Source organism: Podarcis filfolensis (genome assembly GCF_964270895.1).
Source record: "Podarcis filfolensis genome assembly, chromosome: Z".
Lineage (NCBI taxonomy): Eukaryota > Metazoa > Chordata > Lepidosauria > Squamata > Lacertidae > Podarcis > Podarcis filfolensis.
Genome location: NC_139617.1, coordinates 3,675,386 through 3,688,989, shown reverse-complemented (window position 1 = coordinate 3,688,989; position 13,604 = coordinate 3,675,386). Strand labels below are relative to the sequence as shown.

The 13,604-nt window shown below is 47.4% G+C and overlaps 1 protein-coding gene across 20 annotated transcripts in view; it reads left to right on the top strand.

Moving 5' to 3' along the window:
* Positions 1-13,287, top strand: part of DLG3 (discs large MAGUK scaffold protein 3) — a 109,398-nt gene extending 96,111 nt beyond the window's left edge. For 11 of the 20 annotated variants that reach the window (XM_083595368.1, XM_083595387.1, XM_083595383.1 and 8 more), the window contains 10 exons: positions 2,804-2,980; positions 3,379-3,454; positions 4,158-4,257; positions 7,369-7,410; positions 8,133-8,183; positions 8,330-8,431; positions 8,771-8,943; positions 9,365-9,474; positions 10,008-10,099; positions 10,824-13,287. In XM_083595368.1, the coding sequence (XP_083451494.1) occupies positions 2,804-2,980; positions 3,379-3,454; positions 4,158-4,257; positions 7,369-7,410; positions 8,133-8,183; positions 8,330-8,431; positions 8,771-8,943; positions 9,365-9,474; positions 10,008-10,099; positions 10,824-10,930 (1,030 nt within the window). In that variant the 3' untranslated portion in view covers positions 10,931-13,287. Of the gene's footprint in view, positions 1-2,803; positions 2,981-3,378; positions 3,455-4,157; positions 4,258-6,383; positions 6,430-7,368; positions 7,411-8,132; positions 8,184-8,329; positions 8,432-8,770; positions 8,944-9,364; positions 9,475-10,007; positions 10,100-10,823 lie in introns of all 20 variants that reach the window. The other 9 variants (XM_083595369.1, XM_083595379.1, XM_083595373.1 and 6 more) reach the window with 4 other exon arrangements.
* The last annotated feature ends 317 nt before the right edge of the window (positions 13,288-13,604 follow it).

Sequence of the window (13,604 nt, the reverse complement as noted above, 5' to 3'; positions counted from 1 at the left end):
GCTGCAGGTAGTAGTAATTACTAGGCTTGTTGAAAAATTGTGTTGGGTTGCAAGACAGTCTCATAGTGCACATACGGACCCTGCCTGAGGTACTGCCTAGGTGCCTTACCCAGTACAGCAAATAAATCCCTAAGTCCAACATGGGCTCTCGCCTTCTCTCCTTCCGGGAGAATGCTAAAGGTACTTGCAGGAGACCACAGCAGGTAGGAGTCTGCCTTTCAAAGAATACAGTATAGCAGAAAGTGGCCCCTTTAGTGGGGAGAAAGTGGAATTCTGGAAATGACAGCACCCTAAAGATTGTTAAACTGTTGGGCAAGGTATAACCACTGAAGTCCTAGGACAGGATGGCAAAGAACTTTGGAGCATCCTGCTTGGCAGAAGAAATAGTCAGTTCCACCACTTTTGGAGAACACAAATAGAAGTTGCAGACTTTGAAAGCCACAGATTTGTAGCTGTTAGAGAATCTCACTGATAGAGTGGTACCTCGGGTTAAGTACTTAATTCGTTCCGGAGGTCTGTACTTAACCTGAAACTATTCTTAACCTGAAGCACCACTTTAGCTAATGGGGCCTCCTGCTGCTGCTGCACCGCTGCTGCACGATTTCTGTTCTCATCCTAAAGCAAAGTTCTTAACTCAAGGTAATATTTCTGGGTTAGCGGAGTCTGTAACCTGAAGCGTATGTAACCCAAGGTACCACTGTACTTGAAATCCAGTGTTTCAGAGCAGCTTCTTGGTTATCCTCTTTGAATTAGAGCTGTATTGCCCGTGGCAGAGTCAACAAACTGTTAATGCACAGATTGTTTCTCAGCAGTTTACAAAACATAAAAAGCAATTGTACAACATTCTTAAGATACAGAATAATTAAATATATACATAATTCAGTGTCAATAGCTGGAGCCTATTTGATGGACTTGCTAAACAGTTTCAGCCATGTGCTTCTGTGGAAAGCCCTCTGACAGCACTTTGCTTGAATGCTATGTGTAGTGCTCAATGGAGGCACTTTGCAAATTGTTGCTTGGCTATGGCACTTCCTTCTTCCAAGTGGGCTAGCTAACACTCTGACTGCTCAATATTATGGTTTTTCAAGATAATTAAAGTAAAAATCTTAATTTTAACACTGAGAGCCAGCATGAAGTACTGTTCTAGGACCAGACACTGGGCCACAATTCCATTCCAGAAAGTTGGCCCATTCAGCTGTACTGCACTTCTGAATTGAAGGAGTTAACCCGCTGCTGCCTGCTTGTTTTCTCCAGCCAGCTACTCAGCTGCTGCACAAGAAAACCTGAATACAGTGGTGCCCCGCAAGACGAACGCCTCGCAAGACGAAAAACCCGCTAGACGAAAGGGTTTTCCGTTTTGCAGGTGCTTCGCAAAACGAATTTCCCTATGGGCTTCCTTCACAAGACGAAAGCCCATAGGGAAATCTCCAGGACAGCGGGGAAACGCAGCGCGTCACTGTCCTCGGACCTCCTCCGAAGGCTGGCTGTGGGGCGGAGAGACCTCCTCCCGCCGCCAGCCTTCGGAAGGCTCCTCCGAAGGCTGGCGGTGGGGCGGAGAGACCTCCTCCCGCCGCCAGCCTTCGGAAGGCTGCTCCGAAGGCTGGCGGCGGGAGGAGGTCTCTCCGCCCCACCGGCAGCCTTCGGAAGGCTGCTCCGAAGGCTGGCGGCGGGAGGAGGTCTCTCCGCCCCACCGGCAGCCTTCGGAAGGCTGCTCCGAAGGCTGGCGGCGGGAGGAGGTCTCTCCGCCCCACCGGCAGCCTTCGGAAGGCTGCTCCGAAAGCTGGCGGTGGGGTGGAGAGAACTTTTCCCCGCGCCAGCCTTCGGATGGCTGTCCTGAAGACTTGCGGTGGGAGGAGGGTTTTCCTTCCCACCGCCAACATTCAGAATGCTGTTCTGAATGTTGGCGGTGGGGAGGAAAAACCCTCTTCCCACCGCAAGCCCCGGGAACAGAGGAGAAGCGCTGCGCGCCTTCCCCTCTGTTCCCGTACCTGTCCTGAAGGCTTGCGGTGGGGAGAAAAGCCCTTCTCCGCACCGCCAGCCTGGCAAGCGGTCTCCATAGGAACGCATTAATTGATTTTCAATGCATTCCTATGGGAAACCGTGCTTCGCAAGACGAAAAACTCGCAAGAAGAAAAAACTTGCGGAACGAATTAATTTCGTCTTGCGAGGCACCACTGTAATTGTGGGGCATAAATAGCTTTACTTGGTATATGGATATGTCTCAAGGTGTCCAGTTACAGGAATCTTGTGTGAATGAGAGCTTATCAGAAACAAAGACCTGAGTGCAATGGAGATCTTACTGAAGGGAAGGCCTTAGCTCAGTGGTAAAGCCCACATTTTGTATGGAGATGGCCCCAAGTTTTCTTCCCAGCATCTCCAGGTTGGATTCAGAAAGACTCCTGCCTGAAACCCTGTAGTGCTCCAGCTTGGTTCCCAGGGCTTGGGAACCTTTTAAAGCCCCAGAGCCATGTTCCCTCATAAGGATGGGAGCCACATGCCAGTAGCGGGCAGGGCCAGAGAAAAGTAGCTCAGAGTCTCCTAGTTTAATACAGTAGGCTACATTCCAGCCACACAAGATGCATTCCAGCCAGGCAACGGCACTCAAGCAGGACATGAAGCATGACCAAGTAAGAATCCTGAGAACAATATGGAGAGGGGCTACATTTGGCCCCCAGGTCTGAGGTTCCTTGTGTAGACTAGGTGTAGACCAGGTCTGAGGTTCCTTGTGTGAACTAGGTGAATCAGTGATCTGACTTGCCAAAGGCATCATCCTGTACTCCTAATGTTCTTCATTCCTGTACAGAGCCCTTTTTGACTATGACCGAACTCGGGACAGCTGCTTGCCCAGTCAAGGACTGAGTTTTTCTTACGGGGACATCTTGCATGTGATCAATGCCTCAGATGATGAGTGGTGGCAGGCGAGGCTCGTGACCCCTCATGGAGAGAGCGAGCAAATTGGCGTCATTCCCAGCAAGAAAAGGTGAGTGTTCATTCTGTAATAAGAGCTAGTTTCCAGCTGATATTGCCCACCCTTGGCCAGCCTGCTATCTTTCAGGTGTGCCTGAAATAGCCTGCTAAAAGTAGCTAGTCAGGGAGGGGTGGCCTTTTTTTTTGGCTCTTCACTGATTTATGGCAAGCAAAGTGAACATTTCTTCATGTCCTGCTGGGCAGGGAAGGTGCTACCCATCACAGAGAATGGCTGTGGCTGTAAACTTTGCCCCATCTAATGTAGAACCGCAGACCTGGTAGGAAGAATGGCTAACCACTCATTGTGGTATGTCTGAGAAAGAAATGGGTCCTGGGGAGGGAACAAGGATCAGTGGTGTGCGGGGAGCCACACTTGAATGTAATAATACCTTTTTCTCTTGATGTAATCAGAGTGGAAAAGAAGGAAAGAGCACGGTTGAAAACTGTGAAGTTCCATGCCCGAACTGGAATGATAGAGTCCAATCGGGTAAGTGCTGTTGAAGGGCGGGGGAGGGTTGGCACACAGGAATGGTTAACGAGGTAACTTAATAAATGTAATCATGCACTGTCCAAGGTGGTACAACAGTTAATCTAGATCAGGGGTTGGTGGAATTATTTGAGCCTAAGTTTGGTAGCTGGAGCATCCTTAAGAAAAACTTGTGGACTGGAACTCCTCAGACTTGATTTGTCCTCGGACATGAAGATAAAGCCTAAAGCCCTGCCCCATTAGTCTTGCAGCATCCTGCTTTTGTTCCCCATGGCACAGGTTACATTACTGACTGCCAACCGCAGATGCACTAGAACTGGCTCAAAGTTGTTGACAGAATGCAGGGACTATGAATATACTGAGTGGTGGGGAAGCCACAGACAGGGAAGTGTTAGTGACCCTTCTGGTGATGCAAGGGTTGGGCCATAAGAGACACATCTTTGTTGCTGTGGAAATGCTGATTGGTTAGTCATCTTCCACCATCCCTAAACCCCATTTTTCTCTGCACGTAATTTTTCTCTTATTCCCGTTTACATGTAATTTCCATTATTTCATTTGAGGGGGTAGCTTCCCTGACACTGATCATCATTGCCTTTTCATTTTATTTTTTCTTGCATGCTTTAAACTCCATTGTTTGTTCTTTTTGTTCTTTTTGTTGTTTTTTTCTTTCTTCCCCCTCCTTCCATCTCCATCTTCTTCACAGTCGATCAAAACGAAACGTAAAAAGAGTTTCCGCCTCTCTCGAAAGTTCCCATTTTACAAGAGCAAAGAGAACATGGCTCAGGAGAGCAGCGTACAGGACCGTAAGTAGCAGCTGCCCTGCTCAAATTCTGGCTTGGGAGGTTCCTGTGGCCAAGGAGCAGCATGCTGCTCACAAGAAGTACTGTTCCAGCACCTGTGGTAGTGAGGCCTTGCTGGATTCGGCACTGCAATGGGGACTGCACTATTCAGAAAGGCCTCAGTTTCCCCAAGGCCATGAACAGCCCCTTGGAGTGAGCATTGCTGTTCACCTGCCTGTGTTGAGAGATGATGCAAGTCCAAGAGGTGTTCTGTTCCCTGCTGTCGTCAAGTTGAAACAAGCACTGGTGTAGGAGAGGTTGCCAGTTGCTCCTGGTATCCCCAGTCACTGTTGCTTGCTCTCCCTTACCTTATCTGCACTAGTTATGCTTCCAGACCACCCTTGAAACTTGTGTCCTTTGATAGGGGATCTGCCAGCCTCTTGAGTATGCCACCTTTTCCTAACTTTCTGGTGACTGACCAACATTCTCCCTTCTCTACTGTCATAGGCCAAAAAGCCTGTATAGGGGTACAGTAATGCAGCTTGCTCCAACCGGTGTTTTTGGAGAGCCCAGTCCTGTGGGTATCACAGAAGTTGCTGGTGAAAATGCAGGGCTTTGGTTGCCAGCATACCTCCCTTCTCCGCCCTGTGATGCAAAATAGATTGAGCCAAGAGGCAAAAAGATGTGCACCAGTGTAATACATAAAGGTTGCATAATTTAGGCTACTGAGGCACTCTCTAAAACAGCAATAGTCTTGTAAAGTACATGTGACTTAATGGAGAACACTCTCTTAATGCCATATATATGGGAACAGGTCACTGATGAAAGAACTGCCCTGTGTTTGCTGTCAGGCTCGTGTGGCTTGGCTGCCCCTGTGTCATGGGCTCTAATATTAACCTACCTTAATGCCTTCATACGAGGCAGAATTATTCCAGGACAAATGATTTGTCATCTAGCCCAGTATTGTCTACTCTGACTGGCAGTGCTTTTCCAGTGACTTTCCTTTCACCTGCATCCTTTTTCTTTAAATGAGGAAGTACAAGGACTTGAACTGGGACCTTCTGCATGTAAAGCATACATACTGGCACGGGCCAGCGTGCCTTCTCCTGTCATTGACACTGCAAGAAAAGCAGCAATCAAAAAGCTTGGTTGCAAATGCTGGGCTTGTGGGAGCCAGAGAGTGTATTGAAATGCCTGGAAAAGCTTCCAGTTCTGCAAGAGGTCTTCACAGTCTGCGCTTTGTGCAGGGCTGATATCTGGGGCTAGCTCCTTCCTCTTGTATTGTTCATCTACAAACAGTTTCATGCTGATACCTGCAGTCAGCTGTAGAATTAAGAGTGGCAAGTGTGGATTAATGGGGGAAATGAATGAAATGGACAGAGCCATCTGTTTGTCAGTGTTTTTCTTGGGCTTGTTGCTGGAGTCCATGCCTCTTGGTACCAGTTGCCCAGGAGAATTTTGGAAGAACAAGGGACTCAGTTTGGTGACACTGACCTGGTTAGTCTGGTGGCTCAAAAACACAGGGTCTTATACTCTGCTTCTTCCACAGAGAGGTGGCTGCTCTTTGCAGTTCTCTGTCAGTGATTCTGCTGAAGCACCCCTTTGTCTGAGGCATTCACTAAATCAAGGGTAGGAAACCTGTGGCTCTCCAGGTGTTGTTGAACTCTGAACTCCCGTCAGCTATAACTGGCATAGCTAGTGGTCAGAGATGATGACAGTTGGGAGTTCAGCAGCGCCTGAAAAGTCACAAGTTGTCCATCTCTGGACTAGATCATCTAGTATTAAGCAGTATTAAGTAGGGCTCAGAAATACCCAGAGACATTGGTGCTAAAATGTGTTGGGAAACTGAATAGTCTTGGCCTTCGGGAGGTGGCTGAGCTAGAGCTTTGGGCAGGAAATTCTGAATGCCCAGAGGGTTTGGGGCAGAGAGGATATTTGAAAGTGTTGGTCAGGAGCTTTAACTTCACTTGCTATTGCAGCTCTCTGCCATTCTGCACTCCTGTCACTAATGCTGTCCTGGCTCTGTCTCTCCTCTCCTCTTCTCTTCTCTCCTCTCCTCCTCTCTCTTCTCTTCTCTTCTCTTCTCTTCTCTTCTCTTCTCTTCTCTTCTCTTCTCTCCCCTCTCCCACTTCTGGCTGGCTGTGAATCAGGACTTCCCTGGGTTAAGTGACGATTATTATGGCGCAAAGAACCTGAGTAAGTGAAATTTCACTGCACATGATCACTTTTCATTGCTAGCATGTGTGTGACTGGAAACAAGCTTCTGCGCTTGGAGCAGCCACACCATCCCTGAGCCCAGTCAGACCATGGCCACTTCTGAACATCATGTGGGCCGTAGCCTGCTATGGAGCAAGAGAACTGAGCCCACTTCTAGCCTGTGGCCAGTGAATAGGCTTTGTGAACCTGTCCCTAAAAGACAGCTCACCACTGGAGTGCAGTGAGGAGTACAGTAAACGGGCCAGGACTTCCTGATTACTTGCAAGCAAGTTCTAGGGAAGGATGTTGGCAAGGCAGAAAGGAGGTCCTGGTGTTAGGAAATCCTAAGTGGATGAAGCCTTGCTTTCTGCCCTGTTGGCATTGTCTGACAGCCCCTTTTCACCCATGCCATAGAAATGGGAATCCCTCAGCCTGCAGTATCTTAGGGCAGCCCTGTAGTTTTTTGTCTTGTCTTCACCTGCCTGCTCTGCCAGCACCTACCTTTCCTTTTCCCAACCCCCTCTTGTAACTCTCAGTGATAAGATTGTGCCTTAATGGCTAGGAAAAGGAAGCAAACTAGAAACAGGATTGTATGTCTGAGCTTCTCCTGCCTGTGCTTGGGGTCCCCTGTGTACACCTGCTGGGGATGGGCTACTGGGGGTGGCAGGATATATGTGGTGTTGCACTTTTGTCTTGGCAAGAGATCCATGAATCTTTTTGCTTCTAGAGAGTAGGGGAGACAATATTTCCTCAAAGAATGCACCAAGTTACCATAAGGTGGGGACTTAGAGCATGTACTAACTATCTGTTCAGCTTGCCCTTGCACTGTTCTTCTCTCTCCCACCCCACCCCACCCCTGTTCTTGTCATCATCAGTTGGTGTTTGTCTTCTCTTGTTGCATCTGTTTGTACTGAATCAGGGTCTCTTTCTTGGTTGCAGAGAGCGTGACATCAAACACCAGTGACAGCGAGAGTAGTTCCAGTAAGTGTCCCTCCCCTTTGTCCCATACTTTCTGCATGCAAACCTCAAGATCCTCTGCTTGCTTCACTCTGTGTTGGAGGACAAGACTTGTTTTCCCACCCCTTTCAGGGCTGTTTTAGAGCTAGGTCTCCAAACATGTGTTGGGACAGAACTTAGAATAAATCTTCAACCATGTATTTGTGTGTGTGGATGTAAGATGGATAGGTTCCACAAAGCCACAAACTCTGCATTTTCTTTTTAGTTCTAGGGCCTGAATGCTAAGTAGTTCCCATTCAGATACTGTCCCTGTGGAGTTATAATACCATCTTGCAAATATTGGCGGAATCTAATGTTGCTAAAAGTTCAGTCTGATAACTGGGTAATCCTGAACTGGATGCAAAGATGATGCCCATTTCCCTTGGTACAGAGGCTGCTGCCTGCATTTATTTTGCAGGCTTTGGAATGTGTGCCTCTAGGGCACTTGCCCTTCAGTGCTGGGGATAGCATCCTTTGGAAGATGGCGTCTCTCAGAGGTTCTTCCCTCTAAAGTTGGAGCAGGGTGAGAAGCACATACTGTAGGGAAGGCAGTTCTTCTCACTAATCGTTGTAGAGAAATGCAGCTTTGTACCTGAGAATTGTGTGTGCTTTGCCACTCTGCTCCTGCCACTTTTGGGTGGGTGGGAGGTTGTTGCTGCAAAGACATCTGCAGCACAGGCTGACTGTTTCCTCTCCATTTCTTTCAGAAGGGCAAGAGGACACAATTCTGTCATATGAACCTGTGACCCGGCAAGAGAGTAAGTTGGCAAAAGAAGAGCTTGCTGCACTACAATGAGTGGAAGCTCTCATGTTCCTCTGCTCTGCTTTTCCTGGGTAGTTTTTTCAGAGTTGACTTGAGGCTACACTTTAAGGCTCCCTCATATCTTTGTGGCTATGTTTACAGTTCACTATGCGAGACCAGTGATCGTTCTGGGACCCACGAAAGACCGAGTCAATGATGATCTCATCTCAGAGTTCCCACACAAATTTGGTTCCTGTGTGCCACGTAAGTGCTGGTCCCCTGCAGGGAGAAGAGTGTTCTGGGATAGCCTAGCATGGGTTAATTCAAAGTGAAATGGAGAAACTTGCACCTGAGCAATGGCTGTAAGCCCTGCACCCTGTTTGAATACTTGAATGAGAAGGGATGGAGAGGGCTCAGCATGGCAGCCAGGATTCTGCTGTTCTTTTTTTCAACATACTGCAGATGCTGGGTTGTACAGCCGAAGTTAGCCATACCTGTTCATTTGCCTGAGAAGATGGGGACCCTGAGCCCATAGTTGTGGACTTTGCTCCCTGAGCAACAGAAAGGGCTGATGCATTCCAGATTTGCTATGATCTATTCCAGACACTACCAGGCCTAGGCGTGAGAATGAGGTAGATGGGCAGGATTACCACTTTGTGGCATCCCGGGAGCAGATGGAGAAGGACATTCAAGACAGCAAGTTTATTGAGGCTGGGCAGTTCAATGACAATCTCTATGGGACCAGTATTCAGTCTGTGCGGGCTGTAGCAGAACGGGTAAGTAACTGTGTCCAGGACAACATGTGATAGCTGTGGCTGCAACCTCCTTAGGATTTCTGTCATAGCTTCTCAGGTACTGTTCATGAGTTCTCTCTGCCCTGTGACTGAGCCGCTAGCACAAAGTGCAATACATTCAAGTTAAATTATTGTGGGCTTGGGACACTTGAAAGCATCACTTTTAATTGGGAATAAAACACTGAGGCCCTTTTGGGACTGATGTTGCAGGTTCAGGAGGTTATTGCATGCAAGAGAGTGCCAGCCCTAGAGTGACTCAGACATGATCTGATTTTTGATGTAGCTATACTCACCTAGTGACCAGGGCGTGTGTTGTGATCTTAGAGTGGGATTTTTGTTTGTGGGGGCTTGTTGAAACTGCTTAGCAAAGGCTTGGTAATAACTGGCACCCTTGGTACTGCAGGGGAAGCACTGTATCCTTGATGTGTCTGGCAATGCCATCAAGAGGTTGCAGCAAGCACAACTGTACCCAATCGCCATTTTCATCAAGCCAAAATCCATCGAAGCACTCATGTGAGTAGTATGGCAGCTGTGAATATTTGTTATCCTGCCTGCTGTTGGGAGGGTGTGTGTGTGTGTGTGTGTGTGTGTGTGTGTGTGTGCGCGCGTGTACACGCAGTGGGGAAAAGGGGATGCCATGAAGAGAAAGTGGCTGCCTCTTCTGCACTTGGGTCAGCTTAGGGGGCACTGCACGCTCTATCAACACAGCGCTTGCCTGTTGGGATTCCAGAATCTCCTGTACCAGCCATCGATAGGCCCACCTTAGAAAGGAAAGCTTTCCACAGACAACTATAATTCCTGATCACTGGGTGTTCTGGCAAGGGCTAATGGGAATTGTAGACCAACATCACCTTCTGTTCAGGCTACCTATCCCTGAACTGAAGACTTACAGCTTCAAGCGACTTGTTTCAATTGCAGCATTGCCAGTGGAGCTGTACACAAGCCTATTTTTGGATTTTGCACTCTTACACAGTGGCCAGAAATGTGCCTGGGCTTGTGCCAGGTCTCGTGTATTTGTACTGAGTCTCTTCCATTTGGGCTGGCAGGGAGATGAACCGGAGGCAGACATACGAACAAGCCAACAAGGTATTTGACAAAGCCATGAAACTGGAGCAGGAATTTGGAGAATATTTTACAGGTGAGAATCTAGACTGTTCCTGAATGACTGGTGATGACATTCACACTCACATTTTTTGTGAAGAAAAGGGTACAGGCAGCAACCATTTTAGGTTTGTCCAATTGGTGTGCAGGTCCTTCTGGACCTGGAAAAGGGCAGAATGGGGGCAGGGCAGGGCATATGAGGCCTGGGAGCAGAACCCCATGTGAAATGGTCAACACCTGTACCTGTGCTCACCAAGGATTTTAAAAGGAGGAGACTTCAAGGCACAGGCTAGGCTAGGCTGGAAAAGTGTCAGGGCTGGCAATCCTTTGAAAAGGTTGCAGCAATCTCCTGCCATCTCCATCAGGTTTCTAGCAGGGTACAGGGTATCCCTAGGAGGTTACAGCAGATGTTACATGGTGTGCTTTAGAAAAGGTAATGCAAGATGAAATTCACGTGTTGGTGTCTTTTAAAGTAGGCTGGCTCAGAAAGCTGTTTCCAGTGCTGAACAAGTAGTGCAAGTTGGTTCTGCTGCAGTTAGTTGCTCCTGAAACCTGTTCTCACGCACAATACAGAAGCACAGGGATAGAGATATTATTGGCTTCCAGCAATCTTTTGCTTGATGCCACAACTTAAGTTGGATGTTAGAATTTGAACTTGAGGAGGCGGTACAATTCCCTCCTCAGGTAGATAGAAAGGAGCTTGCCAAGTTTGATGTCTCTTCTACACTAGTAAATAACTGTTTTTGGTTTGTGTTTTCCAGCCATTGTACAAGGAGACTCTCTGGAAGAGATTTACAGTAAAATCAAACAGATAATAGAAGACCAATCTGGGCATTATATTTGGGTCCCATCTCCTGAGAAACTGTGAAGTCTCCACTTTCCAATCAACTTGTGAGAAGATCAGAGACCCCTCCCCCAGCCCCCTGCCCTTGGGGGCGGGGAGCATGAAGACCATCCCTGTCCCTTTTTTAGATGGTTGACAATTGAGTTTTCTAGTCCTGTTTTCTTTTTCTTGGGATGGACCAATCTCCTTCATCAAGTGACTGTCCCCACCCGTTCCTGCATGGACCTTCCTGTTGCTCCTTTAGAAATGGAGGCAAACCCCATTTGAGAGTTTTGTGTGTTTTTTTAATTAAAAAAAATTACTATCAAGAGTTAAAATAAAGAAGCAAGATGGGAGGTAGCAGATGAGGACTAGCTTAAAAGAGCCACCAAGGCAACAGATAAGGACACTGTCTGCCCCTGTAAACATGCTGAGGACTGGCAACCTGGGGCAGCTTGCAGTGTTCACCCAGCACTGTGATGGAAGGGAAGGCAACAGAATGCATATAAAATTAAAAACATGAGGGGGGCTGCTTAAGTGGTACTTTGTTAATGCAAGAATTATATTACTGTCATATCTCAGCCATGTGGCCTAGAAACCCTATTGTGGCTGAGGGTGGATTTAAAGGTACCAAGTGTTTGGTTTCTTTGGGTGCTGCTGAGTGTTTTTTTGGAAATCCAATTTTGTAGGGAAGGCTGCGTTTGGAAAGAACTGCAACTGGCGCTGTGGCTGTGATGTGTGCAGAGAACCCAGGACCACATGTGAAGCTTCAGCAGTTGATTTGAGCACCATAAAGCAAATTGAAAATGCTACCTATTGCACATTGTTTTATGTCACCTGATGTGTTTGCATGAGAGGTTTCTTCTGGGTTTTTTGGGGTTTTTTTAAGCTGGCGTTAAACCAAAATCATGTTTGTGTTGGTGTGTTGGCTTTTCATTATTCCCAGCTTTTTATTTTAATAATGAACTTAACGGGTATACAATCCAGTTTTTTATGTTATTTTTTAAGATTGTTCCGTTGTAAATAGATTCCAGACTCAGACCCAACCTACAGACCATGTGGAATGAGCACACCAGCTGTTCTTTGTTGTGCTGGGGTCACTTCCCTGTAGGGAGACTGAACTCCATCCCACTGACTTTTTTCTGGTGGAATAACATTTTGAGATCCATACAGCGAAGCTGAAAGCAGCAGATGACAATGGGAAGAGAATCTGCATCCTAGATGGATACAATATCCCAACCGCATTCAGAACAGACTTCTCTGGAAATCCTTATTCTAGCAGAATTTTGTCAAATTCTGGTTGTAACACTTGGAAGCCCTTCCTGACAAGTGCATCACCAGGGGCTCAGTGAAGAACACCATCCCTCTTATTTTGCATTTCTGTATAATTTCTGTTCCGAGATGAGCCCCCATTACCCCACATGGCCAACCTCAGCTTGCAGTTCTTCAAGACAGGAAAGGGTAGGTGGAATTCAGAATGCACGCTGTTGTGAGGCACAGACTGTTAGTTTTACATGTACTGAGGCAGTTGCTTCCAGGAAGCCTTGATATATGCTCATCCTAATCATGTCCGTCAATGTGTAAGCTGTGTGGGTAAAAAAGTTTTTTGTTTGCCCGCTGAGCAAGAAAACAAGCTGGATCATTATTGAGAGAAGTTTTCAAGCACTCCCTAGTTTGGTACAAGCCCTTGCCTGTTAATTCAAAAGGAGATTTGCTCGTTTTCCCAGTCTTGCCCCATCCAGCTCTCGAATCAGGCACTCATAGGCATCCGTTTTCCATGGAATGACAGCAATGGATGTTATGGGAGGAGACCCCAGTGTTACTGGTCCTAAGGGAGTGAGTAGGACTCGGCCTCAGATTGCAGCAGGGTGATGCTGCCCACTCCATAGCTGGTAGGTAGCTCTGTCATTCATTGTGATATTTGTGCACGGGCCTCATTGTTAAATATGGGTGAAAACTCATCCTGTGGAGATTCATTCTGGTAAGCAAGAAGCTGTTTCCACATCGGCTGTGTTGCAAGAAACCAAGTGGAACTTTGGTAGCACTGGAGCTGCTGTTTGCTGGCAGGACTATGAAGAATAAAGATGAGGGAACTGTCATTTACAAGTTCCTGGTGGAGGGAGTTTGGACAAGGGGCTGCCACATGCGACTTCTACTCAGCCGGCACTGCAAGGCGCATTCTTGAGAACTGGCCTGCACACAAAAGCAGCAGCTTCTGAGGTGGCCAGTCTCTAGGTTCTAACTCCTTTTCTTTTCTAATAGCCTGTCGCCTTGTCTTCTAGGCCCATGGAGAAAAGGCCTATGTACCCATGGCATAGCTGAAAGTATCAATCATGACACTAGTTGGTTTACCAGTGTTTCTTCCAAGGAGACATATATTTTTAATAAACAGTTGCAATGAACTTGTCTGCTGAGGATTTATTCTGGGGCTATGGCTTGTCATCAATGTATTGGCTGCCACTGGCTCTGGGGGCCTAGTCTAGGGTAGTATACTTCTCACCACAAATCCAGGAACACATACTTTCCTTTCTCATGCACTGCTCCCGTTGTGTTGCAGGTTCAAGGTAAATAAAAGTTGCTGTGTGTTAGTCTGCATGTTGACCCACAAGGAGGCAGTCTATCAGATGGCCTACACTGGCAGCTAGAGAGGAACTGGAGGAGACCCCCTTCCAAGGGTGGCTTGATTTGTAGTCCTGCCTAGTGTGAATGGAACCACCCA